Below are 18276 nucleotides of genomic sequence, written 5' to 3' on the forward strand. Positions count from 1 at the left end.
ATAAAATCTTGGGTCCAGGAGGGTTAGAAGAAGTCTGCATAACTAAATATGACATTTGATTGCATAATTAACAAATATCAGATAATCAAAATAATTCAGACTAAACCTTTCAGTTATTGGCAGAGTTGACTTTTGAATCATAAACTTTTTAGTTAGCTAAATTCTCCACATTGATATATATCACCAAACGTATTATACTTCACTTTGTTAAGGCAGACCTGACGATTGGAAGCCAACTGTGGAGGCCACTTCACTTCATACATTTCCTAATCTCATTTAATTTAATAAAAATTATTTGAGAAAATATGACACTAAGATATTATAGAACAAATAAAAATGTATTACTCAAAATAGTACTAAGAGTTTTAATTTAATGTATTAGTGGAATCTTTGAAGAATCATGACTGAGTTTTAGAAGGCTAAATCAGTGTCAAGCACAGGACTGTACAAGTGGAGCATCAACTTTGATGTGTCCTACTACGAGCAACTGTCTAGTATGCCCCTGGTTTTATAATGGGGGCAGGTCAAGCAATCTAGCTTTGTTTGGGCAGGAATCTTATGAAAACATCAGCCGCCATTAACTACTGAAATATAGAAAAGCTGAATTGAGAGCCAGTAGAAATAAACTCAGTTCCAGTTCTGCCACTTTTTAGTTCTGTGACTTTGGAAAATCAAAAGAACAGAGAATTTGGCATGGTAGGACAAGGGCTAGGAAGGAAGTAATTATCCAAATTAATCTCCTTATTTTAAAAAAATTTTCCCCTTATTTTTTAAATGAGGAAATGGAGTATCAGAGAGGTAAAACAATTTGTCTAAAGTTAACAGAGACAAGTGATGAATCCATTGCCTCAGATACAAACCCTATTCTTTCTACTGCAGAAACCTACCCAAGTAACTCATCCTCCCATGCCTCAGTTTCCCTAAAACACAACACAAATGCACATGCCTGCATCTGACATGCACACATATTTAATTGGTACATGCATGAATATGAACATACAGAGACATAATACATATATATGCATATGTGTGTATATTAGACCTATCACACATGACTATTGTGAGGACATAAAATTTTAAAGTATAAAATGCAACTAATATGCAAGTTATTATTACTACTATTAAACTATCTCTTTTCTTTTGCCATTGCTTAGTATTTCCTTTCCAGTTTTAGGATCACAGGATTTAGATACAGAAGTGATGATTCAATTAGGCTTAGTGGCACAGGACTATTAACACCATTGATACCATCATGATAATCAGGAGGTACAGAAAAGGTTTTTATAGACAAACTGCCTGAGATGTAGGGAAATTAAATAAGTTGTCCAAGGTCCTAGACATGAGCTGGAAGCAATTCTGCTGATTTGGTATTATAATAATTTCCATTCCAATGGAGTTACATATTGGCGGTGTTTAGTTGTTTCAGTTGTGTCCAACTCTTTGTGACCTTATTTGGGTTTTTCTTGGCAAAGATACTAGAGTGGTTTGTTATTCCCTTCTCCAGCTCATTTTACAGATAAGGAACTTGAGGCCAACAGGGTGACTTGCCCAGGGTTTCAGGGCTAGTAAATGTCTAAGGATGTATTTGAACTCAGGAAGATGAGTCTTCCTGATTCCAGGCCCCATAGTGATTTGTTTTTATAGCTAATGTGACTACCAAATTGAAGTAATAGTATATTTATATTACTTACTTCTTGTTTATTACCTTTAAGGTAAAAATACTTCATTTTCTTTTAAAAGATCTACTAAGGTTTTGAAATAATCCATTTTTCTTTATTATATTAATTTCCTGAGATTTCCTATGCATAAATCTTAGTGGTACAGAAACTTTGAAACAGTAACATTTGTGTTTATTGGTACCAAAATATCACATTTCCCTTTAGTATTTTAGTGATTAAAAAAAGAATGAAACTAAGGATGATATGTTTTTCCCTCTTTCACAGAATGTTACTATGTTAATAAAATTTTTAAAAATTTTGAAAAAATTGTGTTAGTTCCAAGAAATACTGCTAATGAAAAAAATATATTGTACCTGTTTATATTTTTCCCTCATAAAATATATTTTTTTTTAAAAAGGAAGAATCTAATGAATTCAATTCCTTTTATATATTCTCTTTATGGAAGTTTAGTTAATGATTCTCCAATACAAGATCTATTTCAATCTTGCCATTAAGTTGCTATCAAGTTACAATTTCTCTAAAAACTATCACAAATTATTCACTAGAGCAGAATTTTATATATATATAGAGGAATATCAACTGTATACTTAAGATTTATCTTAATAAAGATGCCATATCTATATTTATTAATAAAGCCAAGAATTTATACAGTGTCTTAAGGTTTGCAAAAAATTTATGTAAACTCATTTGATTTGTATAATTCTGTGAAATATGTGCTATTATTTTTACCATTTTACAGATAAGGAGACTTAGGCTGGGCTAAATGACTGACTGAGGGTCATAAAACTGTCAAGTGTCTGAGAACAGATTTGAACTCTGGTCTTCTTGACTTCAAGTTCAACTATCTACTGACCATCATCATTGCCTTACTAGTAAGAATGATGCTGTTATATATTAAAGGGGAGATAGATCTACATAATTCATTGTAAAATATAATCATAGGCTCTTGCCTCTTTATATTATGTGGATAAATTAGAAAGAGTAGTCTTGCAAAAAAATTTAATGTAGCACTATATGTAAATGAAAGTATTGTCTATGTAGCTTAAACATAATATTTATATTATTAAGGCATTTACATTTTTGTTTTGTCTTGATTTTGGTTTTGATTTCCTAGACAGGAAAGCAAAAGACTTAAAGGAGAGGCTATCTGAAAAATCATGAATTCTATAGCTGAATAATTTCTTAGAATTAAAAAAAATTACAAGGATGAACTCATATTGACAAATAAATCATTCTATTTGTCATTACAATCAAAGTGAAGACAATTTAAATGCCTTTTAATTCATATGTTCAGACTGAGTTTAGCCTTATTCCCTAACTTTTGGAACAAAGGAATAAGGAAGAAATACGATCCAGAACTTAGATACTACGTAGCATATGAACAAAAAATATTGGAAAAACAATCACAAAGAGTTGGATATGATATGACTGAACAATAACAAAGAATTCATAATACAGTGGTGAAGACTAAATGAATGAATGAATGAAAATGATGGGTTTAGTCATCTTTGTTTTACACTTCTGTTAAAAATGAATGTTAAAAATGGATTGTGAAAAAAGAAACATTGAACATGAAATAATTTAGTTTTGAGATATTACATTCTTATTTTTCTTTATCTGTCCATAATCAATAGTAATTTGGAGCTCATGTTGATCTAAATATAGTATTGGATAATTATATGCAGGGGCCCATTTTCAAGGTAAGCAATAAATCAAGACAAACTTTTTTCCACTAATTGATGCAAAAAAAGTTACCTCAATGAAATAATCTGATATTATGATTCTAGAATGCTGCTTACTTATTAAATTATTATGTTGTGGACATGTCATTGTCATACAATGCATTTTGATGCAATTGTCATTATCAACTACAACCAGATTATTTTAATTTTGGCAGGGTCACATGATTTTTTTTTTTACTAAGAATTACAAAAGGTCAAATGGTGACAGTATAATTTCATTTTGATTTAAGAAAACTGAGAGCATTTAGGGCAGAATTTGACCTTTAAAATGATTTAAAAGTAAAATTTAATGAAGTACTTACTTGTTCTTGATGTTGACTGAGAGGTCTTGAATGAATCAGTCTTTCTGGCAGTTTCCGATCAAGACCGTGTCCATTTTCTAAACGAGTTTCCCTGGGCTTGTCAAACCAATCTGTTTCCTCACGACGTAGGTGATAGGCTTTGGAAACCAAGGAAATGTCAAATGTTCCAACCCAGATGAACGGAGTAGAAGACAGAGTAAAAGATGATCCATAATACAAACATGCATTTTTAAAAATTATTCATGCAGCTGAAATACAATTTCCAGTGAAAACAAGACACATTTTTCAAAATACCACCACCAATAACAAAATCCACTAAAATATTATACTCCTATGAAATAATATAATATAAAAAGGCCATGTCACAAGTATAGAATAATGTTATATTTAAAAGTCCCTGTCAGATAATTTTATACACAGAGAAAATCTTAGGGACCATTTTAAGTGTTTAATTCAATGCAGTGATGGTTTAGGAGGTCTTAATATTTGTTAGACTTTTCTACATCCAAAGTAGAGACTTAAAAATATAAAATATTTACACATTAATTTTGCCTTCTTGAAATATCATAGAGAAGTTTTTATATTAATTTTGTTCTCAAAAGATTTTCACTAGTCCTATAGTGAGGAGGAGTCTACTAGTCTACCACTTCTCTTTTCCTTTATTACCATCTTTTCAGTCATTTTTTAGAACTTTATAAAAGATAAAATTTGGTTAATTTTATTCTCTATACTTTTCTTTCGAGTGCCAATTTAACTGTTAGTAAATGTGATAAACTGAAGTTTTTGTTTTCTAGACAACTCTTTTTTACCTTATAAACGTTGCTCATTTTCAGGTTTTCATAGGTAGAAATAACATAATTTTGGTAAACATGTATACTATCAGAACAAACATTAGGGGGGAAAGATGCATATGTAGGTGGTATGGGGACCTGATAGAATAAATTTCCTCGTATCATAATGATTACATATCTTTGCCTTCCAAATAGTAGCCATCTTCCATATTTAGTTTATTCTGAATTATAACTTTAACGCTTCCACTGTAAGGCAGATTCCAATACTTCCTCATATGTAGTACAAATGATAAGATTAACATTTCATGCTGATATGAGCTATGTATGACACATAACGAGGTAGTGTTCTTGAGATGAAGTCAATGAATACTATATATTACGCTCTCCTATACTATGGATAACAATATTTGTGTCACATTAAGACATAACTACATTGTGAGTACAAAATATACCAAACACAAAACTTCTATTTTGCTTTAAGAACTAGGTGGTTGCCATTCTATCTAGGTTCAATTTTGCATTTCTAGTTCAGTGTGTGTGTGTGTCTATGTGTGACACACAGTTGTCACTGTATCAACTGTGTGTGTTTTTCCCCTTTTCAAATAGAATTATAAGTATTAGATGGGTAAAATGTCAAATAAGGAAATGAATTTTAAAATCTTTCTAATTTTAGCAACTAGTAGTATCTCTATTTTACTCTTAGCTACAAATATTCCCTAAAACTGAAAAAGGTAAGTCAATATTATTTATTTTCTGTTATTTTCTCTCACAAATTAAATGATCAGTTCTTGAATCACTGAGAAACTCATGGAATTTTGATTTCTTATTTTGTTTTAATTTGACATTTATGTAGCTAATTAATTTCATAAGATATTAATCAATCCAATAGTTTTTAAAAATATATTTTTTTAACTAATGTCATTCTTTACCAGTCATTTTACTAAACTGAGTGGTAAGTTTATCTGGTCCTCCATAAGGAAAAGTTCTATACTGCAATTCAGGGTGGAACATGGGAAGGATGTCCTCCAAGGAAAAGAGGTGAAATTTATACAATGATATACAAACTAATGGCTAAGTATTGTTAGAAAAAAATGAAAAAAAAGAAAAAACTTCAAGCCCTGGGGAGAGAAAAACAAAACAAAAACTGTGACATGATGAGGACCCAGCCTTAAAGTCAAATGTCTACATGGCACCTACCTGCTGCCTCCACCCCCCAATGAGTTTTATTGATTCACTTGGGCAACTGGTTAGTTCATTAAGGAAAAAATCAGTCATACCCTTTAAAGGTATCACATTGACAAAAATAGTTCATGGGATGCTTTTAAAATAACTTTTGTATATTGTGATGTTATTTCCAGTGGGACCATTTTCATTTTAGTATATTTTAGATTTCAAAAGGCAAGATTTATATATATATGTATATATATATATACATAATTTGCAAAAGTTATATTAAGTTGTTTATTAATTTTATTATATACACTGAAGATGTAGAATGCAGACAGCTTTAAAACAACCTCATTTAATAAAATATGATTATATGAGGTACTTTTAAAAGTTTTTTTCTCAATCTAGAAAAATTATTTCAGAGCTCTTATTTGTCTCATCAAATGTTTTAATATTTTTTCAGTTTGGTAAAATTAAATTCCTGCTTTAATTATCCATTTTACCCTCAGACATGTGAGTACCCTTTCAATAGATGCTCCAGGAATAAATGAAAAACATTAAATAATGCTAAAAAATTAACACAAATAAATAGTTGCATCTTCTATTTCCTAAAAGAAATCCATGAAATGGTATAAGACATGAACTGTTTTAAATAACATGTTGAGATAAATCTAAAAAAATCTACAATGATACATCGAATACTTTTGCAAGTAGAGTACTTATCAAATGAAATTATATTCCAGTGTTTCAATTTTTTATTATTTTGACTGTTTGCATGATTCTCTTTTGTTTCTTTGGAGTGAAATAACGTCATTTGGGGCCAAAGTGAGGCAAAAATTATAATTTTGTTATTTCCACAGGAATAAATAATGGATAGAAAAGGCAAATTCTCATGTAAATCCTCAGAAACTTTCCTTTTGTGGATTTACCTCAACCAAGTATTTACTCTAATGTTCTGCCTATCACAATACTTGAGTTAAAAATTGACAACATTCCTTTTCTCCTCATTCTTCTGTGACACCTGATATATTAAACTAGTTTTTCCTTTGCTTTTTTTTTTTTGGCCATAATTACTTTTATCCATTTCCTGGTCTGTGTTCATTCCTTTGGTGTCTCATTTTCTTTTAAAAATGCCACACCCAATTGTGAACATACTCCAAAACCTCAGTCTTTGAACTTCCATTTTTCTCTCCTCTTCATACCCTTGGACATTGTTTCTCATGGTATCTCCTTTATGATAACTCTCAATTTGACTACCCCTCTCACGTCAACATTGCAATTGAGCTCTAGCACTATAATTCTTACTGCATATAACTAAGACATACCCGTTAGAGCTATTTAGTACCTTGAGTTGTACGTAGGAGATTGAATCTTCCTTGATCCACCAGGAATCTTGAACACAAACTAAGACAGCCAACTGCAACTAAGAAGTTTTACAAAAGCACAGCCACATCAGCACTCCATTTGGAATGTCAGGGTGGCCTAACCTCTAATTTCCTCTGGTAATAAGAGACTGTCTAACTAGCACTCCCTCTCATGCTACTTACTATTAATGTATGCTCACCTTATCTCCTAACACTATTTCTTTATAATCGATTCTCATCAATTTGCCTCTCCTACCTCAAGACTCCCATCAATTCTACTTTCTTTTGAAATCTTAGCCCAACTTATTTCATCTTTTTTTTTCCCTTACTGAAACCCATTCCATTAGTATACTCTTTGATTATGGCCCAACTCCTCTTTATCCTCAAATATTCCTCATTTCCTATCACTTCTTCGAGGAAACTTGGATTTCCTCCAAGTATACTAATATAGCGAAATTAGTGAGTTTTTCTCACTAAGACTTTACATTCGAATTAGGTCATTCCAAAAGAAAAGAAAGAAGGATTCCTCTCTGTCTTACTCTCCACTTACTACTACTATTTTAAAACTAACGTTCTATTATTGACTTTTGTTTTTATGTAATAAATGATTTCTCAAACACCCTATTTTTAAGAGAACTGATTCATCATTAATTCTTGATGCAATCCATTCATTTGAATTTGTTGTAATTCATTAATATACCAATGTCTACAATGCAACATCCTCTATTTCAGTGGCTTTGACACCTGACATTCTTCCCATCTTGCCTGTATTATCTTCACTAAATTTAATATCCAACCTGACAACACTTCTGACCTCTATCATTCACAGTTCAATCATCTCCTTATCCAAAATTATTTTTATCTTCATCCTCACTTCATCCATTCATTAGCACAATCACATGATGGGTCACATAAACAACTGAAACTTTTATACATACAAAATCCTATAGTTTCTTAATTTCAGCACCCTTTGGACATATCCTCCTTTCTCCATTCTCATTGCCACTATCACAGCCAATGTCCTTATCATTTCGTGTATGGATTACTACAAATTTCTAGAACATTATGGGACTCTTATCTTAACTCTTTCTGACTTTTAACTCATCTATACTGCATTTCCTAAAACACTACATTTGTCAAGGATCTATAATTTAATACCAAATCAAGCTGATCATCTTAGGCAAAACTTAAAAAGACTTTCAGGATTTTGTCTCATCTAAATTATTGAACTTCAGTTTTTACTACTCATCAACTCTAATAAGGCCATTCTTATTAATGCTTCCTACAGATATGCTGAATTGCATTGCATGGACATTTACTTAATATTCCTGTTTTTTTTTTAATTAGAAATGACCTTTTTCTGGGAAACGGTGACTTGAAGTCTGTGCATATTTATGTCCTAATTATATCCTTCAAAAAAAGAAAAATATTCTTGACTATGCCTTTCCACACTAGTCTCTTCTTGGCTTCTCTAAATTCCTTTGTCATGTATCATCCAGATCAGGAAGTTTGACAATTCATTATGCTCTGCCTTATTCTCTTGTCTCATGGGTTTCTGTCTTTTCTTCATAACAAGTTTGTAAACTCCTTGCAGGCAAAGGTCATATCTTGTGCTTACTTGGTATACTTGGCTGGTATTATACAATGTTTAAACACATAGTAGGCACAAGATTGTGTCTATCTTCTTGTAAATGTGGGGTGTCTATTTTCCTATGGCAGCACATCTCTATTTTAAAACAAATAAATACAAATGAGTTGACAATTTGTGGAATAATTTTTTTACCCTTAGGGCCATAATGCTTCTACAAAGTCATTCTATTCATCAGTCAGCTTCTCAACTAAAATGTCCTCCCATTACTCCATTTTTGAGGGCATGTTCTCTGAAAATGTATAGAGGGGATCTTCTACTAATATATCTACCTTCTATTCTCCCCAGTCTACCAAGTGCATGTGTCTGCTTCCTTTGAAAATGTAGTTCCTGATGTTGAGGTTATGGAGAAAAAGTATCATAGCAGTTTCTTTGGCAAGAGTAGGTGCACCTGTTCTCTAATAGCTTTGTACAGCAGAGAACGGGAATCCATACTCTTCAGACAGTGGTCCTCCTTGTGTTTTTATAAACATTCTTTCTAAGCCTGAAGCAAAAAAAGAAAAAATGGACTACTGGCCTCAATTTCTAAAATGCAAAATTATTATAAAATGAATTTTGCCTAAGAATTAAAGCTATTGAGGCAATTCACTTAGCATTTCTCATAAAGATAACTCTTAGGTAAGTTCTTAGGTCTTCCACATTCAGGTCACATTTATCTCTTTAGTCTCTCAATATTTTTAAATGATACATCATTTAAATAGGTCATTTCCCCAGTTTAAGTTGAGTAACATGAGAAAAATATCCCTTTTGTGTAGAAAATTTATTTTTACATTGGAATGTAATTTATTTGAATGAATAAGTGAAAAGGAGAACTTATTTCAGGAGCTTATATACCTGCATGTTCGAAATATTTACCTTGGTGCATAGTTTATAATTACGTGCTTATTGGCCTTGGGGAAAGGCTCCCTACTTTGTCGTAATAAATGTGAATTAAAACATCAGAAGCATAATGTATGTAGGTAGGTGTGTGTGTGTGTGTGTGTGTATGTATGTACACAAATATGTAGGTATACATGCACATGAAATCCATTTTAAATTGCTTAAATACTCATGAAATGTTCTAAATTGATAGCTTTTGGAATCTGATGCTTATCTAATTTCTAAATCTAGTGACATTCTTATTTATTCAGCGCTTGGCTTTTTTGACTCTTTAGTAGCATCTTAGCCATCTGACATTTTTTAACCTCATGGTTTCCTGGACATTATACTACCACTTTTCTCCCTCTGTCTTTCTTAATGACTCAGATTGCCAACCAACTAAAATCCAACCCCCTTTCTCTGACATTTGAATGCAGATTATCTACCTCAATCTTCCTCCTCTTTTACCAGTTTTACTTCCCATTACTCCTCCATCCCATATACTTATTCTGTAACCAAAATGAAATACTCATTGATACTAATACATGCCTTAATGTTCCCATTTTCACTCCTTTGGTGATGATAGTTAGTAATGTCAATAATATTTTTTTCTCTCATCACATCCTACCTGTCCTTTAAGGCCTAGCCAACAATTGATGGCCTTGAAGCATTTGATCATAAATAGAATTATCCTCTCTGTCCTCTGAACTACTAAATATTCTACTATTTCTTATATTTTTTTCTTGTTTTATAAATAATGTGTTTGTGTCTTATTTTAGTTTTATGACTAGACTGTAAATTTCTTGAAGGATAAGAACATTTACTATGTAACCCCCATATTGTCTCTCAGAAGGCCTTGAATATAACAGGTACTTAATAAAACATTAGTGAATAAATGAATTGGTGCATTAGTACTAAATTTAACAAAAATTTATTTCTACATGGAAACGAGAGAAATAATAGCAACATTTAGAGGATGTTTAATATCCTTCTAATTATGATAAGTGTACATTTTGTTACATTGAAACCTCTGTCCCCAGGGTCCTAATTAGAAGTTACTAAATCATTTTTTACAATATATGTTTTGCCTTATGATGCACCAATTTTAGCTCTAGATAATAATTCATGAAAATAAAGAAATTTATTATGATATATAACTTTGAAGAAAGAATACAAACTATACTCAGTGATTCATTATTGAATTAAATAAGCTACAAAAATACTCATTTGTTAATCCAAATCATCTTCCCCTTCTGCCTCCCAACTTATCTCAGCACATACTCTTTTTCTCTGTCCTTGTTTGTTTCTAATATTAACATTTTTAAAAACAACTTTTAACAATTGAAATAAATTAAGCCACTGACTATTTTTTTTTGCATGGCTTGAATTCACTTGTAAGATGCACAGTACTGACGATATTTATAAATATGGGAAAATAAATTTGTTTTCTAAGTTGCTTCTATAAAGCTATGACAAAAAAAAAAACCCCAACAAAGACTGATTTAACTTCATTTGACCCCTTATGATAGCTCCATGAGAAAATGAACTAATTGTTTGAATACCCCCTTGCTTAGGGTGAACCAAAGTCAAAGAGATTAACTTTACTTTCAGATCCTATTCAATTCTGTTTTGCTCATATAAGTCTACCACTCACACACTTACATTTTCTGACTAAACGGTTTGCTGAATGAGTAAAAAGTAAATCAAAGCAACCTTCAGTAATAAAAACAACACTCAGAGAAAATAAAAGGAAATATAGAAACCTAGATGAGAACAATAATTAATTTTACTTGAAGTGTCACTATAGGAATGACATACAGTTAATCAGAAAGCATCAAAAGCTGAAACCTATTGATGTAAAGGATCTAAAAAGGTTTGTGTTATTTAAACAGCAAAAATAATTAATAGGTGATCTTAAATTAATTTGCTTGTGATAAATACTTGGCATTTTAATTAGTAATTTCATATAATATGTAAAGCAATAACATCCACAAACTATTTTTAATGTTAAAGATGACTGTCAAAAATGTACGAGTTGGCCCAATTTTTCTTATTTCAGACTGCACTATATTCATTAAAAGGAAAATTTGCCTCTTTACCATCATGTAAAATGAACCAAGACTGTATAAATTCCATTAACAAAAATTCTGATTTATGGAAAGAAATGATATGTAACTCTCTCAGCTGGGTAATGAGATGTGACTACTCCAATATTAGGGTACTATATGAGAGACAAAGGGTTTGTGTTTCACCCATAGTCACTAAACTTTATTACACTTTTAAAAACAGCATAAATCTGTAGTAATTTTGTGATCCTGTATCTTAATTTTGTTATAGTATAAAAGATCTTCATTTGAAGACCTGCTTCTCTACTTACCTTATATTTCATAATGAAAGACTCTTGTCAAGTTAGGGTGGTTATAGTCATTGCATTATGCAATGTAGAAAAAATATATGGGAATTAACCACTTTAAGAATTTATTCAAGATATACAGAATCTTGGAACACTTGAAGAAACAACTTTAAAGGCTGTTTCTTCATATATAGGCTTTGCAAAAAAATTGAGTTCACAAAAGGAACTAATAGCAAATGTTTGATTTGGTCAAGAACTGTATTTTCCACTTTTCACTGGGTTCTTTCAGTACCTGCAAATAAGTCCTTATTATACTGATATTGTAAGTTGGAAAGGAAAGTGTAGCTTCACACATTGTGAAACAAAAATGAATTCTGCGAGGTAACTGAACAAATGTTTTCTATTTCATCTTACAGTACAACAGCTAATATTTTAAAAGCAAAATGAGACACAGTTGAACAGAAATATTTTGGTAATTGGAAATTATAAATTAAACATGAAAGAAAACTTATACCATTTCATGTCATGCACATTTTTCTACTGAGATAATCATTTTTACAAGGAGTAAAACAACATGCATTTTTATTTTATGACACATTAACACAATAACATGAAAATTTATGGCAAGCATTTATTAATTTTACAATTTCCCCCTTTCATTCAATGTCCAAGTGATTTTCATTAATTTTTCTGCTTTATATTTTAAATAAATTTCATGTTAAATCTTACATATTTCTTGCATTGCTGTAATCAATACATTTTCTATATTTTATAAATGTTTACTGTCAGATTGATGACCTTTTAACATAGTTTAGACAATCACAAAAAATATAATTTCATATACTTAATACTTCCTTATCACATGAAAAATCAACAATTCAGTCTTTCATAAACTTTGCATAAATAACGCCACATAGTTGTATACTAGAAATATCTACATGTTTTGACATCATGTAAACAAAACATCCAAGATGTCCGACTGAATTTTTGGTATTTCATTGACCTCTGTTGTCAACAGGTAGACAGAGTCTTTAGGTGTTATTTAGCTTAATAAAGTATTATATTATATTCATTATTAATATTTCATTTTATTACCTAATCACCTGAGATGAATAAGTTACTGTGATAATAGTAGTATCTTCTTTTTAATGGTTGTTGAAAAACACCTTACTTATTTCTGTCAACAACAATTCTGAAATGATGCTTACATAAAAACTCTAGGTGGTTTAATCAATTCATTCAAACAGTTAAATGAAAGAAAAAAAATCAGTCAAATGGACTCTGCAACTCAATTGATTGGTCAATAAAATAAAAATGGTTGATCCAGTGGTCCTCTATTGACCAAGAGAAATACAGCTGCACTACATAAACTTTTCTAAAAGCATTAATTAAATGATTCGTTCAGATTCTATGAACTTCTAAAGTTGCTTTCATGTCTGAGTTCCATAATTCTAACTATTTAAATTCAAGAGGAATGTCAAATTATCACTGGTTTATTAAGTCTTATTAACCTTTAAATATGGTTTTTGAATGACAAGATAGGAACTAATAAAACTGCAGAGGGTAAAATTCAGCAGGGAAATACTACTAGGTCTAAGACTTATTAATTTAACAAAGCAAACTGAAGGAAATTGATCATGATCTTCCAAAGTTATACATAAATTTTAGAAAAAAAAATTTTAAGTTAATTTCAGGGACTAAAGTTCCATCTATGAAAGTAAAGGATGACCATGTTTTATTTAAAAGTAACTAATTTGATAATGACTTCAGATAAGGAGATAACAGAACATATGCAAAGAAATCAAGGGAAAACCAGAACAGGAAGAGAAATATTGTCAACAACAACAACAAAAAAATGAAAATAAAACATGCTTTCAAAACTACACATAATACAGACTCTTCTTTTACAGAAAATAAAATTAAAATAAATATACAAACAACACACCAAGAAAACAGGAAGAATAAGTCCTTGGAGAAGGACAATTAGACATGCAGAGAAATGAGGATCTGTGTTTTGATAGGAATGTAACGGCTTGGGGCCTGGTTTACCTTCACTGTCTGACATGGCATGTTGGAAGTCATCCATGATGAATGCTATATCCCGATCATAGCCTCGAGTCCGTGACTCTTCTCTCATATGCTGCTGCACCTCGGGCAATGAATGACTTGATCCAAACTGATCTCTAGTATCAGCTGATATTGGTGGCAGTGGTCCAGCTGCAGCTCTTGCCATTCCCATAGGCTGGCCAACAGGGCTCAAGGGACTTTCTTCTTCTGAGTTCTGAGCGACAATTGGTATTCTTCCTCTGCTCTGGCTAATAGGAAGACTTGTCGGTTTAGTTCTGCCAGAGGGTGTCACATGACTAAAAGAAACATCTAATGCTTCAGCCTCTTGAGCCTTCAGTCTTAAAGAAGAGCTTGATGAATCTCTCTTTATGGATAAATCAAGTCCATAGACAGAGGAGGGTCGAGAAGAAGGCCTTGATCTAGTACCACTACTATAAGGCTTGTCTGCCTCATCCTGTAATGCTGACCGGATTGTGGAACCCAAGGTGCCTAAGCCTGTTCCAAGGGATGAAGTGAGGGATGATCCTATGAATTTTTGTTGGTCTGTGATATTTTTCCTAAGGCCAAATGTAATATCATCCTGAAGAAGTCTTGCCCTGGAGGAAATGCCTCCAACTGCTGGAGAGCTAGAAGTCATATAACTTGAGTAATCAGGCTCAAGGTCTCTGCTCTCTTGAATAGGTGAAAATTTTGACATTTTAGGGTCAATTAGTGATTTTTTATGCTTTGCCTGCTTTTGATAAAGGATTGCGGCTGGAAGTTGTTTTGCAGCCTGTTTTTCAAGTGTCAGTCTACTAATACTATATTTCTCTGATTTGGGGAAATGCCTATAGCTAGTATCTGCATGATAATAATGGGAAAGGCCAGCAAGATGGTCTAAACTTTCAGCACCACGACGGAATTCCTGCTTGATCTGCTGTTTGAGAAGTTTCAGCTCATAGGGATCGTCCATTGGGTCTTCATCTGCTTTTACATAGGAATGCAGTCTTGAAGAAGTCTGTAAAGGTGCCAGAAAATCTGTAACTTCTTGGGTTCTGCGTGTCTCCGTTGTTTGAAGGAGGCGGTCAGTTTTTGTCAAATCCTTCTCATGAAGACTAAATGCAGTGCTCAGTGATGTTGTTCCTTTGGTAAGCTCACCAATGTCATCAATTAAGAGATAATTCCGGGGTGTGTGATGTTCTATATCTGCATAGAAAGAATCTGCTGATATGCTTGAAATTGGACTTCCTGCTATGCTGCTTCTTTCCTCTAAACCTATTCTTAAGTCTAAACTATTATACTTACTACCAAGGTGGGAAACTGCATAAGTATTCTCAGTGGAAACCGGTGCTATCATAAGAGGTTGGTTTCGAATGACCTCATAATTAGATGTTATTTTAGGCTCCAAGTACAACGTAGATTGCCGTGGCTTTGGCTGTATCACCATCATCTGGGATGGAAGTTGATAAGAGGGCTGTGGAGTTGGTGGAGGCTGTGTTTGTGGCGTGAAGGACATTGTGGCCACAGTTTGGAAGGTAGGCTGGGTCTGATAAGGGGAAACCTGCTGATGGTACAAAGGCTGCTGTTGGTAAGGAGACTGTTGGGTATACTGAGTTGGTGCTTGTGTGAGAAGAGCAGGGGAGGAGAATTGATACTGGCTGTAAGGACTTGTTGGGGGAACTAGCTGAGATTCTGGCTGTGTTTGTGGTGGCATAAATTGGTTAAATTCAGTTTGGGGCGCAGTTCTTGGTCTTTCCAAACCATGTTGACTTTCTATCCGAGTTGGCCTAGTACTGCTTACTTCACTATCTGACATATAATCACGATCCTCAGCTACTCCCTGGAGGTAGGCTCTCTCTCTCTTTTCTCTTTCCTTTAACAAGGCTTCTTTTCTTCTATTGATTCCCATTTCCAAGTATCGCAATTTTGCATCTATCTCTTTTTCTTCCTCATCTAGTTCAGCTTGCTTCTTCCTGAGTTTTGCAGATTCCCTTTCTACAAGGTCAAGTTCTCTATCTATATCCTGGAGGATTTTGGCTCTTGCCATTGTGTTAGTTCTGCAGATTCTTCTTCGGGAAACGGAACCCATGGTGCTATATGCTGATGGGGTCCCTGAGGCGGTTTCTTCAGGAGGTGGATTTGGTAGCGTCCTCTTTACTTTCTTCTGGGTGCTGGAAGCGGTCATAGTCTGAGAACCTTTGGTCTACAATTTAAAAGGAAAAGAAAATTGATCAGAAAAATGAAAAAAAATTCATAACTGGCATTTAAAAAAATTCCCTCTTTTATTTATTTGACAGCTCTGAATACAATAATCAAATTCTTCAGTCTTTATCTGCTTTCCTCATTCTACTTCATTTATCTCTATTTTCATCAAATGCAACTAACTGGAATATAACACTCCTTTTTATGTCTTTGAGTGTGATATGCATCTTTACATTATCTACAAGATTAAAATGTTATCATCATGTGAAGTTCATGTAAGTTTCATTTTTAAAAGGCAATATTTATAACATTTACATTGAAGACATACATATATGCATATATATATATTTATCTCAAAAATTCAAGATGTTAAATGCTATTGTTAGCCATTCTAAAATTTAAACTACATTTTAGTGAAAATGCAAGTTCATCACACAAAATAGGTGTGAATTTGAAATGGTGAAAATAAATTTAAAACGTTGCATTTAGTTTAAGCTCTCCTAGTAATCAGATCCTGCTAAATAAATAGTTCAGAACATAAAAACATGAGATAAAAGAGACTCCTTTATGAGAACAGTATAGAAATGCATATAATAATAGCATCTAATATTTATTTACCAATGTATTTCAAATTGCTTTATAATGATATCATTTAATCTTCAGGACAACTTTTAGGTTATATAGGACAATATAATGGTTGTTTTCCCCATTTTATAGATGAATTGTGTCTCAGAGATAGTAAATGATTTATCCAAGACCACACCATCAGTAAGCAGAAGTGAATCTAGTATGGAGCAGCTAGGTGGCACGGTAGATAGAGCACTGGACTTGGAATCAGGAAAACTAGTCTTCCCAAGCAAAAATCTGGCCTCAGACATTTGCTAACTGTGTGACCATGAACAAATCACTTAACCCTGTTTGCTTTAGTTTCCTGATCTGTAAAATGAGCTGGAGAAAGAAATGGAAAACCACTCCGGCAACTCTGCCAAGAAAACCCCAAATGGAGTCATAAATTGTCAGGGATGACTGAACAACCACAGGACTTGAAGCCTGAGGTCTGAGTCTCTAACCAGTGCTCTACCACTTTGTTTTTCCATCTGATAAATCAATGGTTAGCCTGAATTTTTATGAAGCTTTTCTTGGGAAGATATTCCTATCCTAGTGGTTTTATATTTGCACAGTGCTGCCATCCTAAGGAACTTGAGTTGCTATATATAAAACTTTTAATTAGGAATATTTTAAAAAAGCAATATCAATTATTATTGAAACAGGGAAAGAGAGAGGAAGACTAAACAGTAAGGAAAAAAGTGAAAGGGGCTGGAAGAAAGCTAATTACAAACTGCAGTATATGGTGGTATATTCATATGAGAAACAAATGACCTTTAGGCTAAATTCTACTTTCCAAAATTACTTAAGCCAGCATTCCATAACAGTGTCTCAGCTACATACGCTGGTAATTGACAGAGTGAAGAGATGTTGCTTATGATATGCTACCAGTAACTGTTAAAGTGTTATAAGCATTATATACAACACAGAGAGAGTACTCAGTCTATGGCAATGAGAAACCTCCTAATTCAAGGAAAATCAGGAAATACAAGTCATATAAATGGAAGCAAAAGCTGGAAATATATTTACAGATACAATAAGACAAATTTATAAATGACAGACTTGAAATATTCCATAGATTATTTAAGGGTTAAAGACGTATGTGTGACACATCCCTTACTTGTTTCTCTCCCCTTTCTCTAATAAACTAATTGATTGAGCAGTCACTATGTGCAGTGGGATCGTACTAAGTCTCATAAGGGACCCAATGATAAAAAGAACATAGTCTCTGCCCTTTAGCCATTTATAATCAAGTAATTGTTATGGAGGATTAAGTGAAACATGTTAAGTACAAGCATCCCTAATGCAATTCTTACATCCACTAGTCTGGTAGAATATCAGATATCAACAAGCATTTACTAAGCACCTTCCACATGCCAGGTACTGTACTAAACACTGAAGACACAAAAGGTTAAAAACAAAAAACAAAAGAGTTCCTGCCTTCCAGGAGTTCATAATCTAATTAGAGTTGTACAATATTAATATGTAACCATCCCCTTCCCCAAAAGCAGACACATA

General features: G+C 32.7%; 1 protein-coding gene across 1 annotated transcript in view; it reads right to left on the reverse strand.

Annotated features, from left to right (window-relative positions):
* PCLO (piccolo presynaptic cytomatrix protein) overlaps positions 1-18276 on the reverse strand; it is a 558031-nt gene that overhangs the window by 209490 nt on the left and 330265 nt on the right. Inside the window, 2 exon segments of the mRNA XM_072653223.1 lie at positions 3724-3860; positions 13954-16153. Of these exon segments, the coding sequence (XP_072509324.1) occupies positions 3724-3860; positions 13954-16153 (2337 nt within the window).

The sequence above is a fragment of the Notamacropus eugenii genome, chromosome 3 (genome assembly GCF_028372415.1).
Source record: "Notamacropus eugenii isolate mMacEug1 chromosome 3, mMacEug1.pri_v2, whole genome shotgun sequence".
NCBI lineage: Eukaryota > Metazoa > Chordata > Mammalia > Diprotodontia > Macropodidae > Notamacropus > Notamacropus eugenii.